At 47.3% G+C, this 21,490-nt stretch overlaps 1 protein-coding gene across 1 annotated transcript; it reads left to right on the forward strand.

The window, feature by feature from the left end:
• Positions 1–337: 337 nt before the first annotated feature.
• Positions 338–14,164, forward strand: EPYC (epiphycan). Its single transcript, XM_064154770.1, has 6 exons — positions 338–505; positions 7,816–7,969; positions 9,400–9,558; positions 10,636–10,838; positions 12,498–12,593; positions 13,940–14,164. Exons 1-6 carry the CDS (start codon positions 338–340, stop codon positions 14,108–14,110), a joined length of 951 nt encoding a protein of 316 aa, XP_064010840.1. The 3' UTR covers positions 14,111–14,164.
• Positions 14,165–21,490: the final 7,326 nt, after the last annotated feature.

A 21,490-nucleotide genomic window follows, 5' to 3' on the forward strand; every position in this document is an offset into this window, starting at 1 on the left:
TGGGCTGCCCAGGGAGGTGGTGGAGTGCCCATGGCTGGAGGTGTTGAAGCGCAGCTGCATGAGGCTCTTAGTGCCATGGGTTAGTTGATTAGAGAGAAGGGTTAGGTGATAGGTAGGACTCACTGACCTCATCCCTGGAGGTGTTTCAGAGGAGGCTGCATGAGGCACTTAGTGCCATGGGTTGGTTGTTAGAAGGTGTTAGGTGGCTCAATGGTCTCCAAGGTCTTTTCCAACCTGCTTAGTTCTGTGATTCTGTGATGCTAAGGTGCAATCCCCTTGCAGACACCAAACTACCCAGGTTGTGTTCTTGCTCTTCTCTTTCAGGAAGGAGAGCAGGATGCAGCCTCTTATAAATGTTTTCCTGGGGTCCTTTCTCCTCGGGGCTGTTGGAGCTGTGCCCCTCAGGGAGGCTGTGATTTACGACTCTGGCTTCTATGACATGCTGCTTGGAGAGCTCTCTCCCCCAACTGACTACGATGAAAACAAGCAGGCTGAGCAGCTGGAGGTAAGAACTTCACTGACTTCTCTCTCTTCCAAGGGCCTTTTAAATGTTTTCCAGACAGATCTGCACCGTTTGGCTGCTGTTCCATTTGATTGATCAACTTTCCTGCGCTGAGAGCACAGCCAAGGTCACAGGGACAGAGGATGTTAGGGGTGGGAAAGGATTTCTGAAGAGCTTTGAATCCAAGGGAGGGGAGTGAGGATGCTGAGGGGACTGGAGCAGTGCCTGGTGAGGAGAGGCTGAGGGCCCTGGGGATGCTTAGTCTGGAGAAGAGAAGACTGAGAGGGGATTGAATCAATGTCTCTAAATCTCTGAGGGCTGGGGGTCAGGAGGGGGGGACAGGCTCTGCTCACTGCTGCCTGGCACAGGACAAGCAGCAATGGATGGAAGCTGCAGCAGAGGAGGTTCCAGCTCAACACAAGAGCAACTTCTTGACTGGCACAGGTTGCCCAGAGAGGCTGTGGAGTCTCCTTCTCTGGAGCCTTTTCCAGGCTGTGTTCCTGTGTGCCCTGAGCTAGGGTGTGTGGTCCTGCTGTGGCAGGGAGCGTGGACTTGATGATCTCTTTGGACCCCTTCCAACCTCTCACATCTGTGAGCCTACTCAGAAATAAAATGTGGATAGAGGCTTTGGAGACAACAGGATCAACTCTTCCACAGTTGCAGAGCCTGGGCTGCAGCAGCAGCAGTGTGGCCAGCAGGGCCAAGGAGGGGATTCTCCCCCTCTGCTATGCTCTGCACAGACCCCACCTGGACTCCTGCATCCAGTGCTGGAGCCCCTGGGACAAGAGGGCTGTGGAGATGCTGGAGAGTGTCCAGAGCAGGGCCAGGAGGATGCTGAGAGGCTGCAGCAGCTCTGCTGTGAGCACAGCCTGAAAGAGTTGGGGCTGTGCAGGCTGGAGCAGAGGAGGCTCCCAGGGGACCTTCTTGTGGCCTCCCAGCATCTGAAGGGGACTACAAAAAAGCTGGGGAGGGACTTTTGAGGCTGTGAGGGAGTGGCAGGACTGGGGGGAATGGAGCAAAGCTGAAGCTGGGGAGAGTGAGGCTGGAGGTGAGGAGGAAGTTGTTGAGCAGGAGAGTGGTGAGAGGCTGGAATGGGTTGCCCAGGGAGGTGGTGGAAGCCTGATCCCTGGAGGTGTTTGAGGCCAGGCTGGCTGAGGCTGTGTGCAGCCTGCTCTAGGGTAGGGTGTCCCTGGGCATGGCAGGGGGTTGGCACTGGCTGCTCCTTGTGGTCCCTTCCAACCCTGACTGATTCTATGACTCAATGGTTCTGCATCCTCAGACAGACATCTGCTGCCTCTTCCTTCATTATTGCTCTCGATGAATATTTATACCACAGTAGGGTCCAGAGGCCTCAGCCAGCACTTGGTCTGTATTGTCCCAACTGCTCTGCAAAGGTATACAAAGGCAGATTTCCTCACTGAAAGTGGATAGCATCAAGCCAGGCTCTCACAGGCATCCTTTGTTAGCTTCTCCCTGGCTAAAACAGAAGGCTCTTTGAAAGTGAAGCTTTGTTTGGATAATGAGTGAGAAAAAGCAACTTGTGGAGAGATTCTTATGTAAATCAAGCTCTGATGGCTAAGAAAACCACACTGCAAACTCCTGGCTTCAGTGCCTGTGTCCACACCACCACTCCATTGGCCTTCAGGTAGGAAACCTCCTATTAAAAGAATCAAGAATGAAAATATAGGACAATTGTGTGAGGTTGAACGAGAGCCAAGTGCCAGGTCCTGCACTTGGGTCACAATAACCCCAGGCAATGCTACAGGCTTGGGGCAGAGTGGCTGGAAAACTTGCCCAGCAGAAAAGGTCTTGAGGGTGATGCTTGGCAGGCAGCTGAAGATGAGCCAGCAGTGTGCACAGGTGGCCAAGGGGGACAGCAGCATCCTGGCTTGGATCAGCAATGGTGTGGCCAGCAGGAGCAGAGGAGTGGTCATGCCCCATACTGGGCACTGCTGAGGCCACACTTCAAGTAGTGGGTTCAGTTTTGGGTCCCTCACTCCAAGAAGGACATTTGGGTTCTGGAGCAGGTGCAGAGAAAGGGATCCAAGCTGGGAAAGGGTCTGGAGAACAGGGCTGGGGAGGAGCAGCTGAGGGAACTGAGGCTGTTTAGCCTGGAGAAGAAGAGGCTGAGGGGAGACCTCATTGCTTTCCAGAGCTCCCTGACAGGAGGCTTCAAGGAGGTGAGGGTTGAGCTCTGCTCCCTCATTTCAGGAGATAGAAGAAGAGGAAATGGCCTGAAATTTTGCCAGGGCAGAGGTAGGTTGGAGATGAGGAAAATTCTTTGCTGCAAGAGTGATCAGGGATTGCAAGAGGCTGCCCAGGGAGGTGGTGGAGTGCCCTTGCCTGGAGGTGATCAAGAAGCCTGTGGCCATGGCACCTGGGGGTTGTCTCAGGTTGATGGTTGGACTTAGCTGTTTAGAGGTCCTCTCCAATCAAAAGGAGATGCCAGAGAGTTTTAGCAGCCTCCTTTCTCTACTCAACTTATTTATGCAGCAGCAAATGCCCTTTGGTCTGAGCTGCCTTCAGTTTTGGCCCCCCCAGTTGAAGAGCGACAGGGATCTGCTGGAGGAGGTCCAGCAGAGAGGATGCTGAGGGGCCTGGAGCAGTGCCTGGTGAGGAGAGGCTGAGGGCCCTGGGGCTGCTCAGTCTGGAGAAGAGAAGACTGAGAGGGGATTGAATCAATGTCTCTAAATCTCTGAGGGCTGGGGGTCAGGAGGGGGGGACAGGCTCTGCTCACTGCTGCCTGGCACAGGACAAGCAGCAATGGATGGAAGCTGCAGCACAGGAGGCTCCAGCTCAGCACAAGGGCAACTTCTTGCCTGGAAGGGTCCCAGAGCCCTGGCACAGGCTGCCCAGAGAGGCTGTGGAGTCTCCTTGTGTGGAGCCTTCCCAGGCCTGTCTGGATGTGTTGCTGTGTGCCCTGAGCTGGATTGTGTGGTCCTGCTCTGGCAGGGGGGCTGGACTGGATGAGCTCTTTGGGTCCCCTCCAATCTGTGACAACCTGTGAGCCTGTGATCCTCTACAGCCTGAGCAGCTGCTGCATGGCTGTGCAGTGGCTCACAGATCTGTTCATTTTCGAGATGAAGCAGTGGGAGAGCAAAGGAAGTTAAATGCAAAAGGTGGGAGAAACAAGCATGAGGCACTTTGGGAAAGGCAAAAGAACCCCAAAACCTCCACCAGAATTAGGTATTTTCATGGGAGCCTTTGGTAGTTTCTGTCCCTTTCTGATGGGTCAGAGTGTGGTGCCACTGCCCTTTGAGCTTGTGAGGTCTCTTTAAGATCCAGACCTTTAAGCATGGTTTCTGCAGTAAAAGCAGCACTGCAAGGGGACACAAATCCTGCAGATTTAAACTCACTGCATGTACCAGATCAGCTTTGATCCTAAAAGACAGAGGCATGAAATAGACAATAGAGCTGCCCCTGGAATTAACCTGGCAGGCTCCAGCCTTGCCACTTAGCTCTTTGTTTCCTGTATTTCAGTACTTTGACAAAGGAAGTTCCACCTCAACAGAGAATCAGAGAGTGAATCAGAGAATGTCAGTGCCTGGAAGGGACCTTGAAAGGTCTTCTGGGCCAGAAGCAGGATCCTGGTCCTGCCAGGGCAGGATAACCTAGATCATAGAATCATAGATTCAACCAGGTTGGAAGAGACCTTCATCCAGTCCAACCCAGCACCCAGCCCTAGCTAATCAACTAGACCAGTCTATGCTCACAGCAGAGCTGCTGCAGCCTCTGAGCATCCTCCTGGCCCTGCTCTGGACACTCTCCAGCATCTCCACAGCCCTCTTGTCCCAGGGGCTCCAGAGCTGGATGCAGGACTCCAGGTGGGGTCTGAGCAGAGCAGAGCAGAGGGGGAGAATCCCCTCCCTGGCCCTGCTGGCCACACTGCTGCTGCTGCAGCCCAGGCTCTGCTTGGCTTTCTGGGCTGCAAGTGCACACTGCTGGCTCCTGCTGAGCTTCTCCTCCACCAATGGTTTTTCCTTCAATGTTTTCTTATGCCAGGTATTAAATCTGCCTTGGGAGGCTGTTTATGATTTGAAGAGTTGCAACTCTTGGCAGAGAGAACCACTCCTTGTTGTGCTTCTCTGCAACATTCCTCCTCCTTTGTGATCTTTTTCTTTTTACAGAAGGAATATTACTTAGAGGAGGAAAGGAAATGCAGCCCCATCCTCACCCCCCCAGCAAATCCCTAGGGAGAATAATTGTATGAAGTGAGGGAGAATCAGTTCTGTTTCTTCCTTTTTTTTCACTCAAGTGCATGTGGCCAAAACCAAACAAACATCTGGAAGCTGAAGGATTAATTTAATACAAAATAGAGTCCAAGCAACATCTTTGCCTTGTTACAGTTGTGGATCATTTATCAGACATGGAAAAGTTATCCACCTGCAGGGATCAGATGAGGCAATAATGGGAAGCAGACTTGGACTGTGGGTAGTAGGTTGAGAGAGGTTCTCCTGCTCCTTCACCCTGCCCTGGTGAGGCAGCATTTGGTTGCTGTGTCCAGTTCTGGGCCCTCCAGTTCAAGAGGGACACAGAACTGCTGGAGAGAGCCCAGCACAGAGCCACAGAGATGCTGCAGGGAATGGAACAGCTCTGTGAGGAGCAGAGCCTGAGGGAGCTGGGGCTGTGTGCTGGGAGAGGAGCAGCTGAGAGGGGACCTCAGCAATGGTTCTCAATGTGTGCAGGTGAGTGCCAGGAGCTGGAGCCAGGCTCTGCTGGGGGATGCCAGTGCCAGGAGCTGGAGCCAGGCTCTGCTGGGGGATGCCAGTGCCAGGAGCTGGAGCCAGGCTCTGCTGGGGGATGCCAGTGCCAGGAGCTGGAGCCAGGCTCTGCTGGGTGATGCTCAGTGTCAGGCCAAGGGGCACTGGATGGGAGCTGAGGCAGAGGAAGTTGCATGGAAACATGAGGAGGATTTTTCCCTGTGAGAGTGCCAGAGCCCTGGCACAGGCTGCCCAGGGGGGTTGTGGAGTCTCCCTCTCTGCAGACATTCAAACCCCACTTGGATGTGTTCCTGTGTGATCTGGTGTAGGAGATCCTGCTCTGGCAGGGAGATTGGACTGGCTGAGCTTCGAAGGTCCCTTCCAGCCCCTGACACTCTGTGATTCTGATCAAAGCTCAGGACAGGGACTCTGCTCTGCTTTGCACAGCACTGCAGGAGCAGCAGGCAGCATGTGCAAGCACTTTAGTGCAGCACTACCCGGGGTCAATAAAAGCCTGGAATGCCTTTTTCCCTCTGGGCTTCCTCAGTCCAGAGAACATCTGCCCCATTTCCTTTGTTCCCAAAGTCCTGTTTGATTTGTCCCCAGCTCCATTCCTGGTTAAGCTGTCTCAGTGTCAGTGCTGCAGATGGGAGCTTTGGCTATTTGCCTGCATGAAGCTACAAGGTGCACCCTTGTAACACCAACAGGTTAGACAGCCATAGTTCAGCTAAAGTTCACTGCCATGGACTACAGAATCATTGATTTTTTTGGGTTGGAAAAGCCCTTTCATCTTATCCAGTCCAACCATCAACCCAACACCACTGTGGCCATCAAATCGTGTCCCCAGGTGCTACATCCACACCTTTCTTGGACACCTGCAGGGATGGTGGTGACTTTTTCATGGCATTTTTTCCCATTCATAAACCCTACTTATCAATATTAACTGTGGCTTACTGGGGAATACCTCCAGATTATACAGAGAATCAGGCAAAATCTGGATCTGCAAGGTTCAGGGTTTGGTGGTGTTCCACTGCTTCTGTATCTGTGGTCTTCAGGGAATCTGATTGATGAGAAATATTGCACAGAACTGCAGAAGGTTGGAAGGGACCTTTGGAGTCCAAACCCTCTGCTAAAGCAGGATCACTCAGGACAGGTCACACAGGAACAGATCCAGATGGGTTTTGAAAGTCTCCAGAGAAGGAGACTGCACAGCCTCTCTGGACACAGCCTGCTGCAGGGCTCAGCACCCTCACAGGAATCATAAAATCACAGAATCAAGCAGGTTGGAAGAGAGCTCCAAGCTCAGCCAGACCAACCTAGCACCCAGCCCTGCCCAACCAACCAGACCATGGCACTAAGTGCCCCAGCCAGGCTTGGCTTCAACACCTCCAGCCACAGCCACTCCACCACCTCCCTGGGCAGCCCATTCCAATGCCAATCACTCTCTCTGACAACAACTTCCTAACAACATCCAGCCTGAACCTGCCCTGGCACAGCTTGAGGCTGTGTCCCCTTGTTCTGTTGCTGGCTGCCTGGCAGCAGAGCCCAACCCCACCTGGCTACAGCCTCCCTGCAGGTAGTTGTAGACAGCAATGAAGGAAAGGAAGTTTTAACTCATGTATAGGTGGAACTTTCTGTGCTCCAGTTTGTGTCCATTGCTCCTTGTTCTACTATTTTAGATCACATTCTGTGTTCCTGTCTGACCTGCACTAGATCCTATGGTCCTGCTCTGGCAGAGAGGGTTGGACTCAATGATCTATGGGGATCCCTTCCAACCCCTCACATCCTGCCAACCTGGGAGACAGCAATGAAGGCAGAAACCTACACATGGCTCTTGCCAAAACCAAGGTGCTGAGTTTCCAGAGTAACAGCCACAGAGCTCTTGTACCTCTTCCTTGCTGCTCATAGCTTCTCTTCCTGTGGATATCCTCTTTGGCCAAGTCTTGCAAGGCTAAAAGCTTTTTTTTCCCTGCATCCATTCTAACAGATGAGTACAGAAAGGAAAAGAGAGAAAGAAAAGGTTGAGGGTGGTGAGACACTGGCACAGGTTTCCCAGGGAGGTTGGGGAGCACAGAAGCACCCAATGTGATCTTTGATCACATTGGGTGCTTCTGTGCTCCCCAACCTCCCTGGAGGTGTCCAAGGCCAGGTTGGATGAATCCTTGAGCAACCTGTTCTAGTGGGAGGTGTCCCTGCCTGTGGCAGGGGGTTGGAACTGGCTGAGCTTTGAGGTCCCTCCCAACCTGAACCATTCTATGATTCTGCACCCTTCACCTTAGAGCATATCCCTAAGCACCGCATCCAAACGAGCCTCCAGCACATCCAGGCTTGGTGATAGGTTGGACTCGATGATCTCAAAGGTCTTTTCCAACCAGGTTAATTCTGTCTGTGATCCAAAGAAATGAAAACACCGAGAGAAAAAAAGTGAACGTTGGGTGCTGGAGTTTCAGCACCATCAGGGTGGATTAGAGCTGCCAAAGAACAGGCAGCTCAAGCGCTCAACCTCAGCCCGTCTGTGACCTCTAGTGGGAGAAGAGGAGCAGCTGGAAGAGAAGCAGCTGCCAGTGGAAGTGAACAGTTAACCTTTCCTGCTCCCTTTTTGCTCTTCCCTAGACAGAGATTGGCACAGCCCTGCCTTCTGCAATTCAAGAGAGTTATTCTTCTGCACCCTTGACAGAAGAGCCTGAGGAGGAAGCATCGACGCCAAAATTAATTGACGGGTCTGCAGCACAGGGCTCTGGGGTTCTGGGACCCCAAACTCAAGATGGTTAGTAGGGGAGCAAAAAGGCATGAGGGTTGTGTGAGTGGCTTTGCTTTTGAGGAAAGCTCATTCTGCTCTCAGCCTGTCTTTGTAGGAGAACTTCTCCAGCCTTCTGATCGTCTTCATGGGCTGCTCAGGGAGGTGGTGGAGTTATCATCCCTGGAGGTGTTCAAGAAAAGACTGGATGAGGCACTTAGTGCCATGGACTGGTTGACTGGTTAGGGCTGGGTGCTAGGTTGGGCTGGATGAGCTTGGAGGCCTCTTCCAAGCTGCTTGATTCTATGATTCTATGATTCATGGATTGGATGAGCTTGGAGGTCTCTTCCAAGCTGCTTGATTCTATGATTCCAGCTGGTCCATGTGCTGCATGCCCAGGATGCAAGTTGCTATGCATGATTTGCATACAAGATGTATCATATAATAAATAGTACATATCATAGAGTGCAGTCCAAAGAACCAAACTGCATCCTGGGCTGCATCCAAAAAAGTCTGGCCAGCAGATTGGCAGCAGAGGTGATTCTGTCCCCCTGCTCTGCTCTGTTGAGACCTCACCTGGAGTGCTGTGTTCAGCCTTCAACACAAGAGAGGCATGGACATGCTGGAGTGGGTCCAGAGGAGATCACAAAAATGGTCAGAGGGCTGGAGAACCTCTGCTATGGGGACAGGCTGAGAGAGTAGGGGTTGTTCAGCCTGGAGAAGAGAAGGCTCTGGGGACACCTTAGAGCAGCCTGCTAGTATCTGAAGGAGACCTCCAGGAAACCTGGGCAGGGGCTGTTCAGAAGGGCTTGGAATGAGGGTAGTGGTTTCAAAGAGCAGCAGAGTAAATTTAGGTTGGACATCAGGAGGAAGTTCTGCACAGGGAGAGTGATGAGATGTTGGAACAGGTTCCTCAGGGATGTGGTTGAGGCCCCTTCCCTAAAGACATTCAAGATCAGACTTCATGTGGGCCAGGGCAGTGTGTTCTAGTCAGAGGAGTCCCTACTGAGTGCAGAGGCTTTGGACAAGATGCCCTTTGAGGATCCTTTCCAACCCAATGCCATCTGTGTATTATATGATCATAGACTCATAGAATTGTTTGGGTTGGGAAAGACAAAGGTCATCAAGGTCAACCATCAACTCACGTCCACCACAGCTATTAAACCATGTCCCAGAGTGCCATGGCCACATTTCTGGAACACCTCCAGGGACAGTGACTCCACCACCTCCCTGGGCAGCCTGTTTCAGTGCCTGGTGTGGTGATCAAGTCAGAATACAGTGAGAGGTTGGCCTGGGTGATCTTGGAGGTTTCTTCCAACTTGTTTGGTTCTATGATTCTATGAACAGTCTCACTGACAAATGTCACCACCCTGCTTAGAAGAGCACATCACTGAAGTCCTTGGGGTCATTTTGGTGCTGCTATTTGGTAATAAGCTGTTTTCCTTTCAACTCTTTGCTAGGCCTTCCTACTTGCCTTTTGTGTACGTGCCTGGGGACCACAGTCTACTGTGATGACCATGAGCTGAATGCTGTTCCACCCCTGCCTGGGAGAACCACCTACTTCTACTCCCGCTACAACAGAATCAAGAAGATCAACAGAAATGACTTTGCTCACTTAAGTATGGAGAGCAATGCTATTGCTCTTACCTGTGGTTGCTCTTACTTCTAGCTCAAAGAGGTTGGAGGACAGGGAGGTGGTTGAAGACAGGCAGCATGGCTCCACCTAGGGGAAGTGGAGTACTGCGTCCAGTGCTGGAGCCCCTGGGACAAGAGGGCTGTGGAGATGCTGGAGAGTGTCCAGAGCAGGGCCAGGAGGATGCTCAGAGGCTGCAGCAGCTCTGCTGTGAGCACAGCCTGAAAGAGTTGGGGCTGTGCAGGCTGGAGCAGAGGAGGCTCCCAGGTGACCTTCTTGTGGCCTCCCAGGATCTGAAGTGGGCTACAAGAAAGCTGGGGAGGGACTTTTGAGGCTGTGAGGGAGTGATAGGAGTGGGGAGAATGGAGCAAAGGTGGAGGTGGGGAGAGTGAGGCTGGAGGTGAGGAGGAAGTTGTTGAGCAGGAGAGTGGTGAGAGGCTGGAATGGGTTGCCCAGGGAGGTGGTTGAGGCCCCATGGCTGGAGGTGTTTGAGGCCAGGCTGGCTGAGGCTGTGTGCAGCCTGCTCTAGGGTAGGGTGCCCCTGGGCATGGCAGGGGGGTTGGAACTGGCTGATCCTTGTGGTGCCTTCCAACCCTGACTGATTCTGTGATGCTGTGATCTTGGATCAGCAATGTTGTGGCCAGCAGGAGTAGGGAAGTGATGTTCCTGCCTGACCAACAGAGCAGCTGCCTACAGCAGTGTGACTACATCAGTAGACAAGGGAGGACCAAGAAATGTCATCTTTCTGGTCTTTGGTGAGGTCTTTGACACAGTGCCCGACACCATCCTTCACTCCAAAGTGGAGAGGTTTGCATTTGATGAGTGCACTCTCCAGAGGAGAAGGAGCTGGTCTCAGGTTCCCTTCCAACCTGAGGCATTCTGTGTGTGTGAGTATGGATTATTGTGCTGCCTACCCACACAGAGCTGCCACCTCATGGCTCAGGACTGGGTCACACTCCAGACACTCCACTTGGAATTTAAATCACGTATTGGCTTCTTTCTTCTTTTAACCCCCTCAGGAAATACATTCTCACACACTTGCTGCATCTTCTTTCTCTGCCAGGCAACTTGAAGAGGATTGATTTGACTGCAAACTTTATATCAGAGATCCATGAAGATGCCTTCTGGAGACTGCCCCAACTTGAGGAGCTGGTGCTTCGTGACAACAGGATAAGGCAGCTCCCTGAGCTACCACCCACCTTAAAATTCATTGATGTCAGTAAGAACAGGCTTGGGCACAAAGGAATCCCTAATGAGGCATTTAAGGTAAGTCTGGGTTTGGTGGGAAAAGATTTTCAACCTACCTCCAAAGGATGTGGTTTAGAAGAGCAGCCCAAGAGGACCTTTAAAGCAGTAGAATCATGGAATCATAGAATTGGTTGGACTGGATGATCTTGGAGGTCTCTTCCAACCTGGTTGATTCTATGAGTCTATGAATCACAGACTCAGAATCACAGAACCAGTCAGGGCTGGAAGGGACCAAAAGGCTCAGCCAGTTCCAACCCCCCTGGCATGCCCAGGGACACCTCACACCAGAGCAGGCTGTGCACAGCCTCAGCCAGCCTGGCCTCAAACACCTCCAGGGATCAGGCTTCCACCACCTCCCTGGGCAACCCCCGCCAGGCTCTCACCACTCTCCTGCTGAACAACTTCTTCCTAACACCCAATCTGACTCTCCCCATTTCCAGCTTTGTTCCATTCCCCCCACTCCTATCACTCCCTGACAGCCTAAATAGTTCCTCCTCAGCTTTCTTGTAGCCTCCTTCAGATGCTGAGAGGCATCAATAAGGTCACCTGGGAGCCTTTTCCTCCTAGACTGCACAACCCCAACTCTTTCAGTCTCTCCTCACAGCAGAGCAGCTTCAGTCCTCTGCTCATCCATTACAGGAGTTGAGATCACAGGAATCATGTCTGTGCTGGCTGTTGGGTGGTCTAAAACCACAGGGAACAGGCACAAACCTGGACCTCAGAAGTTCCATCTCAATGTGAGGAGGAACATCTGTAATTTAAGAGTGACAGAGCCCTGGACCAGGATGCCTCAAGAGGTGGTTGCAGTGAGGTGGAGGTTCATAGAATCATAGAATGCAGCAGGTTGGCAGCCCAATCTAGCACCCAGCCCTGCCCAACCAAACAGACCATGGCACTAAGTGCCCCAGCCAGGCTTGGCTGCAACACCTCCAGCCATGTGCACTCCACCACCTCCCTGGGCAGCCCATTCCAATGCCAATCACTCTCTCTGACAACAACTTCCTCCTCACAGCCAACCTGGACCTGCCCTGGCACAGCTTGAGGCTGTGCCCCCTTCTTCTGTCCCTGGCTGCCTGGCAGCAGAGCCCAACCCCACCTGGCTACAGCCTCCCTGCAGGCAGCTGCAGGCAGCAATGAGCTCTGCCCTGAGCCTCCTCTGCTGCAGGCTGCACACCCCCAGCTCCCTCAGCCTCTCCTCACAGGGCTGTGCTCCAGGCCCCTCCCCAGCCTTGCTGCCCTTCTCCAAACACCTTCCAGCACCTGAACATCTCTCTTGAATTGAATTGGGCTCTTCTCCCCACTAGCAGATGACAGAACAAGAGCAAATGGGCCAAAATTGTGCCGGGGAGGGTTAGGTTGGAGATGAGGGAAAATTCTTTTGGTGCAAGAGTGGTTAGGGTTTGGAAGAGGCTGCCCAGGGAGGTGGTGGAGTCCCCATCCCTGGAAGTGTTCAAGAAACCTGTGGCCATGCACTCTGGAGCATGGTTTAATGGCCATGGTGGGCTGGGGTTGTAGGTTGGACTCCATGAGGTCATATCCAACCAAACTAATCCTATATAAAATGTGTTAGCATCCACTGGTCCTTGCTGCAGTTCCACATTTCAATCTGAAGTGCTAAAGAGTTCCAAAAGGTCTATTTTCCCTGCCTTGTTTTTTTCTTCTTCCTTCATCCTCTAGGATCTGCATCACCTGCAGCACCTCTACATTACTGACAACAACCTGGACCACATTCCACTGCCGCTCCCTGAAAGCCTCCAAGCTCTGCACCTTCAGGTAGGCTGCAAAGGAACAGCTCTGTTTATCTTACTCCATAGGAAGCCAAACTGGAAAGGGTCAATTATTCTCTTGGTTTGTGTCTTCTGCTTCTCCAGAAGTGTCCTCACTTTTGTCTGGTGGAGGCTCAAGTGGAGATTAGAATCCTAGAATCACAGAATGCAGCAGGCTGGCAGAGAGCTCCAAGCTCAGCCAGCCCAACCTAGCACCCAGCCCTGCCCAACCAACCAGACCATGGCACTAAGTGCCCCAGCCAGCCTTGGCTGCAACACCTCCAGCCATGGGCACTGCACCACCTCCCCTGGGCAGCCCATTCCAATGCCAATCACTCTCTCTGACAACAACTTCCTCCTAACATCCAGCCTAGACTTGCCCTGCCACAACTTCAGGCTGTGTCCCCTTCTTCTGTTGCTGGCTGCCTGGCAGCAGAGCCCAACCCCACCTGGCTACAGCCTCCTCTGCTGCAGGCTCCTGCACCCCCCCAGCTCCCTCAGCCTCTCCTCACAGGGCTGTGCTCCAGGCCCCTCCCCAGCCTTGCTGCCCTTCTCCAAACACCTTCCAGCACCTCAGCATCTCTCTGCAATTCAGGAGCCCAGAACTGGACACAGCACTGCAGGGGTGTCCTGAGCAGTGCTGAGCACAGGGGCACAAGAACCTCCCTTGTCCTGCTGCCCACACTGCTCCTGAGCCAGCCCAGGATGCCATTGTCTCTGCTGCCCACCTGGGCACTGCTGCCTCCTCTGCAGCTCCTCTCTGCCAGCACCCTCAGGCTTCTTTCTTCCTGAGAACTGAGTTGCTGGAGAGCAGAGAGGAGGAAATGGATCCGGGGGCTCCTAGTGGATGGAAGCTTCTCCTCCTCCTCTACTCTGCCCTGGTGAGGCCCCCACCTGGAACTGCCTGGTCCTTGTGGTCCCTTCCAACTCTGACTGATTCTATGACTCTATACCTAAGGCTTGGCTTAATTTATCTTTATAGAACAAATATCACACTCAGAAACACAGCTTCCAGTTCTTTGATCACATTGGGTGCTTCTGTGCTCCACAACCTCCCTGGAGGTGTTCAAGGCCAGGTTGGATGAGGCCCTGAGCGACCTGTTCTAGTAGGAGGTGTCCCTGCCTACAGCAGGGGTTTGCAACTGGCTGAGCCTTGAGGTCCCTTCCAACCTAAACCATTCTGTGATTCCATGATTCTTCCAACCTATTCTATCCTACCTCTGAGATGTCTCCCAACCTTCCCTGTTTCTAAGCTTGGATCAGCACCAAGCACCTCACTGGGCACTGAGGATAACACCCACAAACCCAATGACTTCTGGCAACACTTCTGACAGCTTTGGTCTTGCTTTTCAGAACAACAACATCCACAGGATGCATGAGGACACCTTCTGCAGAAGGAAGGACTTGACTTACATCCGTAGGGCTCTGGAAGACATCAGGCTGGATGGCAACCCCATCAACCTGAGCAGCACACCCTATGCATACATGTGTCTGCCTCGCCTGCCAGTTGGCAACCTCAGCTGAGCTTCCACAGAAGACAACACTTGGAAGAGTCCTTCCAGAGAAGTAGAATAGAACAGAAGAGAATGGTTTAGGTTGGAAGGGACATCAAAGCTCAACCAGTTCCAGCCCTCTGCCATAGGCAGGGACACCTCCCACTAGAACAGGTTGCTTAAGGCTTCATCCAGCCTGGTCCTGAACACCTCCAGGGAGGTTGTGGAGCACAGAAGCACCCAATGTGATCTTTGATCACATTCTGTGCTTCTGTGTTCCACAACCTCCTTGGGCAATCTGTGCCAGTGTCTCACCACCCTCAACCTGCGGCAGGATCTCAGCACCCTTAACCTGTGCCAGTCTCTCACCACCCTCACTGCAAACAACTTCTTCCTAACATCCACTTTCAATCTCCTCTCTGCCACTTCAAACCCATTCCTCCTCCTCCTCCTCTCATCACCAGACCTTGTCAATAGTCCCTCCCCAGCCCTCCTTCAGACCCCTGCAGACCCTGCAAGGCCACTCCAAGCTCTCCTGGAAGCCTTCTCCTCTCCAGGCTGCACAGCCCCAACTCTCTCAGCCTGTGCTCACAGCAGAGCTGCTGCAGCCCTCTCAGCATCTTGGTGGCCTCCTCTGCACTGCCTCCAACACTTCCATGTCCTGCTTGCGCTGGGGGCTCCAGAACTGCCCCCAGGACTGCAAGTGGGGTCTGAGGAGAGCAGAGCCAAGAGGCAGAAACCCCTCCCTTGCCCTATGCCCACACTGCTCTTTCTGCAGCCCAGCACAGGGTTGTGTCTGGGCTACAAGCACGCATTGCCAGGTGAACTCCCTGCTACACTGAAGGGATTTCTCCCCCCCGCCCTTTCCCCTTCAAATCTTATTAATTTGGGAAGTATTTTTAGTAATGATGAAATGGATTTATCAATAGGTTGAATGATGCCTTGAGCAGCCTGTTCTAGTGGGAAGTGTCCCTGTCTATGGCAGAGGGCTTGGAACTGGCTGAGCTTTGAGGTCATAGAATCATAGAAACAACCAGGTTGGAAGAGACCTCCAAGCTCATCCAGTCCGACCTAGCACCCAGCCCTAGCCAGTCAACCAGACCAGGTCCCTTCCAACCTAAACCAGTCTGTGATTCTATGGTTCTATACTGAAGCTGATCATGGAGAACATGAAAGGAGATGCTGAAAGCCATCTCCAGCCTCTTACCCTGCGCCAAGCCACACAGAGGTTACCAAGGGAAATATTTTGCTGTATAAGCTGTGCTGAGGGCTTTAAATGATTGAAGCTACTGCCAAATTTTGAGCTGAATTAGTCAGATCTAAGGAATTCTAGAGTGAAATAACTCTCCATGGTAAAGAAAACTATAAGAGAGTCAATAAAAATGAAAGATGCCTTCACCATTACAATATTTATCCCCTTTTGGTTTGGCTGGTCAGGTCTGATGGAGTAATTCTTCAGTGAAGTGATTTTCTATGTTAAAATAAAGCTATAACATATTTCATAAGCCTGTAAAATATTAAATGCAACTAAAATGTGTCCACAATTGACTATTTATCCCCTTTGCATTTTGATATTACAGTATCACAGTATCACCAAGGTTGGAAGAGACCTCACAGATCATCAAGTCCAACCCTTTACCACAGTGCCCATGAATTCCAAAGGGAAATGATTTTCTATGTTAAAATAAAGCTATGACATATTAAATAAGCCTATAAGATATTAAATGCAACTAAAATGTGTCCACAATTGGACTATTTATGCCCTTTGCATCTTGATATTCAGGTCTGATGTATGAATTCTACAGTGAAATGATTTTATATGCTAAAATAAAGCTCTAACATATTAAATGCAAGTAAAATGTGTCCATAATTAACTATTTGTCCCCTTTGCATCTTGATATTCAGGTCTCCTGTATAAATTCTACAGTGAAATGATTTTATGTGCTAAAATAAAGCTCTATCATATTAAATGCAACTAAAATGTGTCCACAATTGGACTATTTATGCCCTTTGCATCTTGATATTCAGGTCTGATGTATGAATTCTACAGTGAAATGATTTTATGTGCTAAAATAAAGCTCTATCATATTAAATGCAACTAAAATGTGTCCACAATTGGACTATTTGTCCCCTTTGCATCTTGATATTCAGGTCTCCTGTATGAATTCTACAGCGAAATGATTTTATGTGCTAAAATAAAGCTCTATCATATTAAATGCAACTAAAATGTGTCCACAATTAACTAATTATGCCCTTTGCATCTTGATATTCAGATCTCCTGTATGAATTCTACAGTGAAATGATTTTATGTGCTAAAATAAAGCTCTAACATATTAAATGCAGCTAAAATGTGTCCACAATTGGACTATTTGTCCCCTTTGCATCTTGATATTCAGGTCTGATGTATGAATTCTACAGTGAAATGATTTTCTATGTTAAAATAAAGCTCTAACATATTAAATGCAGCTAAAATGTGTCCACAATTGGACTATTTATGCCCTTTGCATCTTGATATTCAGGTCTGATGTATGAATTCTACAGTGAAATGATTTTATATGCTAAAATAAAGCTCTAACATATTAAATGCAAGTAAAATGTGTCCATAATTAACTATTTGTCCCCTTTGCATCTTGATATTCAGGTCTCCTGTATAAATTCTACAGTGAAATGATTTTATGTGCTAAAATAAAGCTCTATCATATTAAATGCAACTAAAATGTGTCCACAATTGGACTATTTGTCCCCTTTGCATCTTGATATTCAGGTCTGATGTATGAATTCTACAGTGAAATGATTTTCTATGTTAAAATAAAGCTCTAACATATTAAATGCAGCTAAAATGTGTCCACAATTGGACTATTTATGCCCTTTGCATCTTGATATTCAGGTCTGATGTATGAGTTCTACAGTGAAATGATTTTATATGCTAAAATAAAGCTCTATCATATTAAATGCAGCTAAAATGTGTCCACAATTGGACTATTTATGCCCTTTGCATCTTGATATTCAGGTCTGATGTATGAGTTCTACAGTGAAATGATTTTATATGCTAAAATAAAGCTCTATCATATTAAATGCAACTAAAATGTGTCCACAATTAACTATTTGTCCCCTTTGCATCTTGATATTCAGGTCTGATGTATGAATTCTACAGTGAAATGATTTTATGTGCTAAAATAAAGCTCTATCATATTAAATGCAACTAAAATGTGTCCACAATTAACTAATTATCCCCTTTGCATCTTGATATTCAGGTCTCCTGTATAAATTCTACAGTGAAATGATTTTATGTGCTAAAATAAAGCTCTAGAATATTAAATGCAACTAAAATGTGTCCACAATTGGACTATTTGTCCCCTTTGCATCTTGATATTCAGGTCTGATGTATGAATTCTGCAGTGAAATGATTTTATGTGCTAAAATAAAGCTCTGACATATTAAATAAGCCTATAACATATTAAATGCAACCAAAATGTGTCCACAATTGGACTATTTATGCCCTTTGCATCTTGATATTCAGGTCTCCTGTATGAATTCTGCAGTGAAATGATTTTATATGCTAAAATAAAGCTCTGACATATTAAATAAGCCTATAACATATTAAATGCAACCAAAATGTGTCCACAATTGGACTATTTATGCCCTTTGCATCTTGATATTCAGGTCTGATGTATGAATTCTGCAGTGAAATTATTTTCTCTGATAGAATAAATAGAAATAAATAGAATAAATAGATAAAAGTTGTCCACAACTGAATATTAATCCCCTTTGGATGTTGTTATTCAGGTCTAAGGGATGAATAATGAGGTGAAATAATTTTATAGGTTCCATAGCACCTCAATTCAGCAAGTAAAAATGAAAGATGTGCCCACACTGAGTATTTATCCCCCTTTTAACTGAGTTATTCAGGCCTCATGTATGAATTCTGCAGTGCAAGGATTTTAGGTGTTAAAACACAATAAATGCCAATAAAATGTGTCCACTACTGAATATTTATTCCCCTTTTCACCTATTCCTTAGGTCTGATGTATGAATTCTAAAGTGCAATGATTTTAGGTGTTAAAACACAATAAATGTGTCCACTGTTGAATATTTATCCCCTTTTAATTCAGTTATTCAGGTCTCAGGTTTGAATTCTGCAGTGAAATGATTTTCTATGTTAAGAAGCACTATAATACAGTAAATAAAATTGAGAGATGTGTCTATAATGGAATATTTAGTCCCTTTTAATTGTGTTATTGAAGTCTAAGGCATCAATTCTACAGTAAAATGCCATGGTCTGGTTGACTGAATAGAGCTGGGTGCTAGGTTGGGCTGGATGATCTTGGAGGTCTCTTCCAACCTGGTTGATTCTATGATTCTATGAAAAATGATTTTATACATCAGAACACAGTAAATAGAAATAAAAGGTGTCCACAACTGGAATATTTATCCCCTTTGGATGTTGTTATTCAGGTCTAAGGGATGAATACTGAAGTGAAATAATTGTAGATGTTCCATAACACTATCATATAGGAAAGAAAAATGAAAGATGTGTCCACAACTGAATATTTATCCCCTTTTAATTTAGTCCTTCAGGTGTGATATATTAAATCTAAAGTGAAAGAAGTTGGGGGTTGGACTGGGTGATCTCCTTGGGTCCCTTCCAACCCCTAACATCCTGTGAGCTTTGTATGTGAAATGACACTAGAACATAGTGAATAAAAATGAAGATGTGTCCACAACTGAATATTTATCCTCCTTTCAATTGTGTTGTTGAAGCCTAAAGTATCAATGCCAAAGTAAAATGGTTCTATAAGCAAGAACACAGGAAACACAAATAAAATGTGTCCACCACTGGATATTTATCCCCTTCTTATTCTGCTATTGAGGTCCCATGTGTGAATTCTAAATTGCAGTGATTTGATGTGCTAAAACACAATAAATGCCAATAAAATGGGTCCACTGTTGACTCTTTCATCCCTTTTCCACCTATTCCTTAGATCTGATGCATGAATTCTACAGGGAAAGGATTTTAGGTGTTAAAACACAACAAATACCAATAAAATGTGTCCACTGTTGAACATTTATCCCCCTTTAAATGTAGTTATCCAGGTCTAATGTATGAATTCTAAATTGAAATGATTTTAGGTGTTGAAACACAATAAATAGGCTTAAAATGTGCCCACTATGGAATATTTACCCTCCTTTTAATTTAGTTATTCAGGTCTCATGCATGAATTCTAAAGTGAAAGGATTTTAGGTGTTAAAACACAATAAATAGCCATAAAATGTGCCCACTGTGGAATATTTACCCTCCTTTTAATTCAGTTATTGAAGTCTCATGTATGAATTCTAAAGCAAAATGATTTTAGGTGTTAAAACACAATAAATGCCCACAAAATGTGTCCAGTAATGAATATTTCTCCTCCTTTTGATGTTGTTATTGAAGTCCAATATATGAATTCTAAAGTTATATGGTGAATAAAACCATAACACAGTAAAGGAAAAGAAACCTCATGGCCACAATTCAATATTTATCCTCTTCTGTTTAATTGTTTTGAGCTCAGAGGCACAGCTTTTTCCTACCTTTTTTCCCCTATTTTATTTCCTTTTTCCTGTTTTTTTTTCTTACATTTTTCCCTTTTCCCTTTTTTCTTCTTTTCCCCTTTTTCCTTTACTTTTTTTCCTTTTCCCTACATTTTTTCCTTTTCCCTATATTTTTTCCTTTTCTCTGTGTTTTTTTCCTTTTCCCTACATTTTTTCCCTTTCCCTACATTTTTTTCCTTTTCCCTACATTATTTTCCTTTTTTCTACTTTTTCCTTTTTCCTACTTTTTTCTTTTTCCTACTTTTTTCCCTTTAACCTACTTTTTTCTCTTTTCTCTACCTTTTTCCCCATTTTCTCTACCTTTTTTCCCCTTTTCTCTACTTCTTTTTCCTTTTCTTTAATTTTTTATCCTTTTCCCTACATTTTTATTCTTTCCCCTACTTTTTTCCCTTTCCTCTACTTTTTTCCCTTTTTCCTACCTTTTTTTCCTCCTCTACTTTTTAAACTTTTCCCTACTGCTTTCCTTTTCCCTAAATTTTTTCCCTTTTCCATACTTTTTTTTTTGGTTTTCTCTACTGTTTTTACCCTTTCCCCCATATTTTTTCCCCTTTCCCCTACATTTTTTTCCTTTTTCCTACTTTTTTCCCCTTTTCCCTACTTTCCCCCCCTTTTCCTTACAGTTTTCCTTTTTTCCTACTTTTTCCCCTTTTCCTTATATTTTTGTTGCTTTTCCCTGTTTTTTCCCCTTTCCCTACATTTTTGTTCCTTTCCCCTACTTTTTTATCATTTTCCCTACTTTATTTCCTTTTATCTACATTTCCCCCCATTTCCCTACTTTTTTCTTTTCCCTTTCCCCCCTTTTCTCTGCATTTTTATTCATTTTCCTTACATTTTTGTTCCTTTTCCCTACATTTTTATTCTTTCCCCTACTTTTTCCCTTTTCCCTACCTTTTTTCCTTCTCTACCTTTTTCCCTTTTCCCTACATTTTTTCCTTTTCCCTATTTTTTCCTTTTCCTTACATTTTTGTTCCTTTTCCCTTTTTTCCCTTTTCCCTACGTTTTTGTTCCTTTTCCCTGCTTTTTATGCTTTTCTCTACATCTTTCAATTTCTCTACTTTTTTTTCCCTTTCCCCTACATTTTCCTTTTCTTTTCATTTTTGTTCCTTTTCCCTATTTTTTTATCCTTTCTCCTACTTTATTTCCTTTTCTCTACATCTTTTCCTTTTCCCTACTTCTCTCCCCCCCCTTTTCTCTACATCTTTTTCCTTTTCCCTACTATTTCCCCCCTTTTCCCTACTTTATTTCCTTTTCCCTACATTTTCCCCTATTCCCTATTTTCCCCTTTTCTCTTCATTTTTATTCTTTTCCCTACTTCCCCCCCCCCCCCCCTTTCCTATTTTTTTTAGTCAATTCTCTGGATTTTGGGAAACTAATAGGAATATTAAACCCAAACAAAACATTTTCTTTAGCAAGCAGAATCTGTCCTTGAATCAACCATGAAATAGAGAGCTTGAAGTTAAATCAAATCACACCAAAACTGCCCAGGGAGGTGGTGGAGTTGCTGTGCCTGGAGATGTTGCAGCCAAGCCTGGCTGGGGCACTTAGTGCCATGGTCTGGTTGGTTGGGCAGGGCTGGGTGCTAGGTTGGGCTGGATGAGCTTGGAGCTCTCTGCCAACCTGCTGGATTCTATGCTTCTATTTATACTCTTGCAGCAGTAATTGTTCTTTGCCATGCTGGCAAGACCCAAAGGAGTGCTCTGCACCCCTGAGAAACTTGCCTGCCTGATGATCTGACTAACAAAAACCTCAGCTGGCTTGAGAAATCCTCAGCTTCAGTCCCCCCACCAGAAGTGGGGGACAAAAATACTTTTCCCCTTCACAT

This window comes from Pogoniulus pusillus, chromosome 15, assembly GCF_015220805.1.
Source record: "Pogoniulus pusillus isolate bPogPus1 chromosome 15, bPogPus1.pri, whole genome shotgun sequence".
In the NCBI taxonomy this organism is placed as follows: Eukaryota; Metazoa; Chordata; class Aves; order Piciformes; family Lybiidae; genus Pogoniulus; species Pogoniulus pusillus.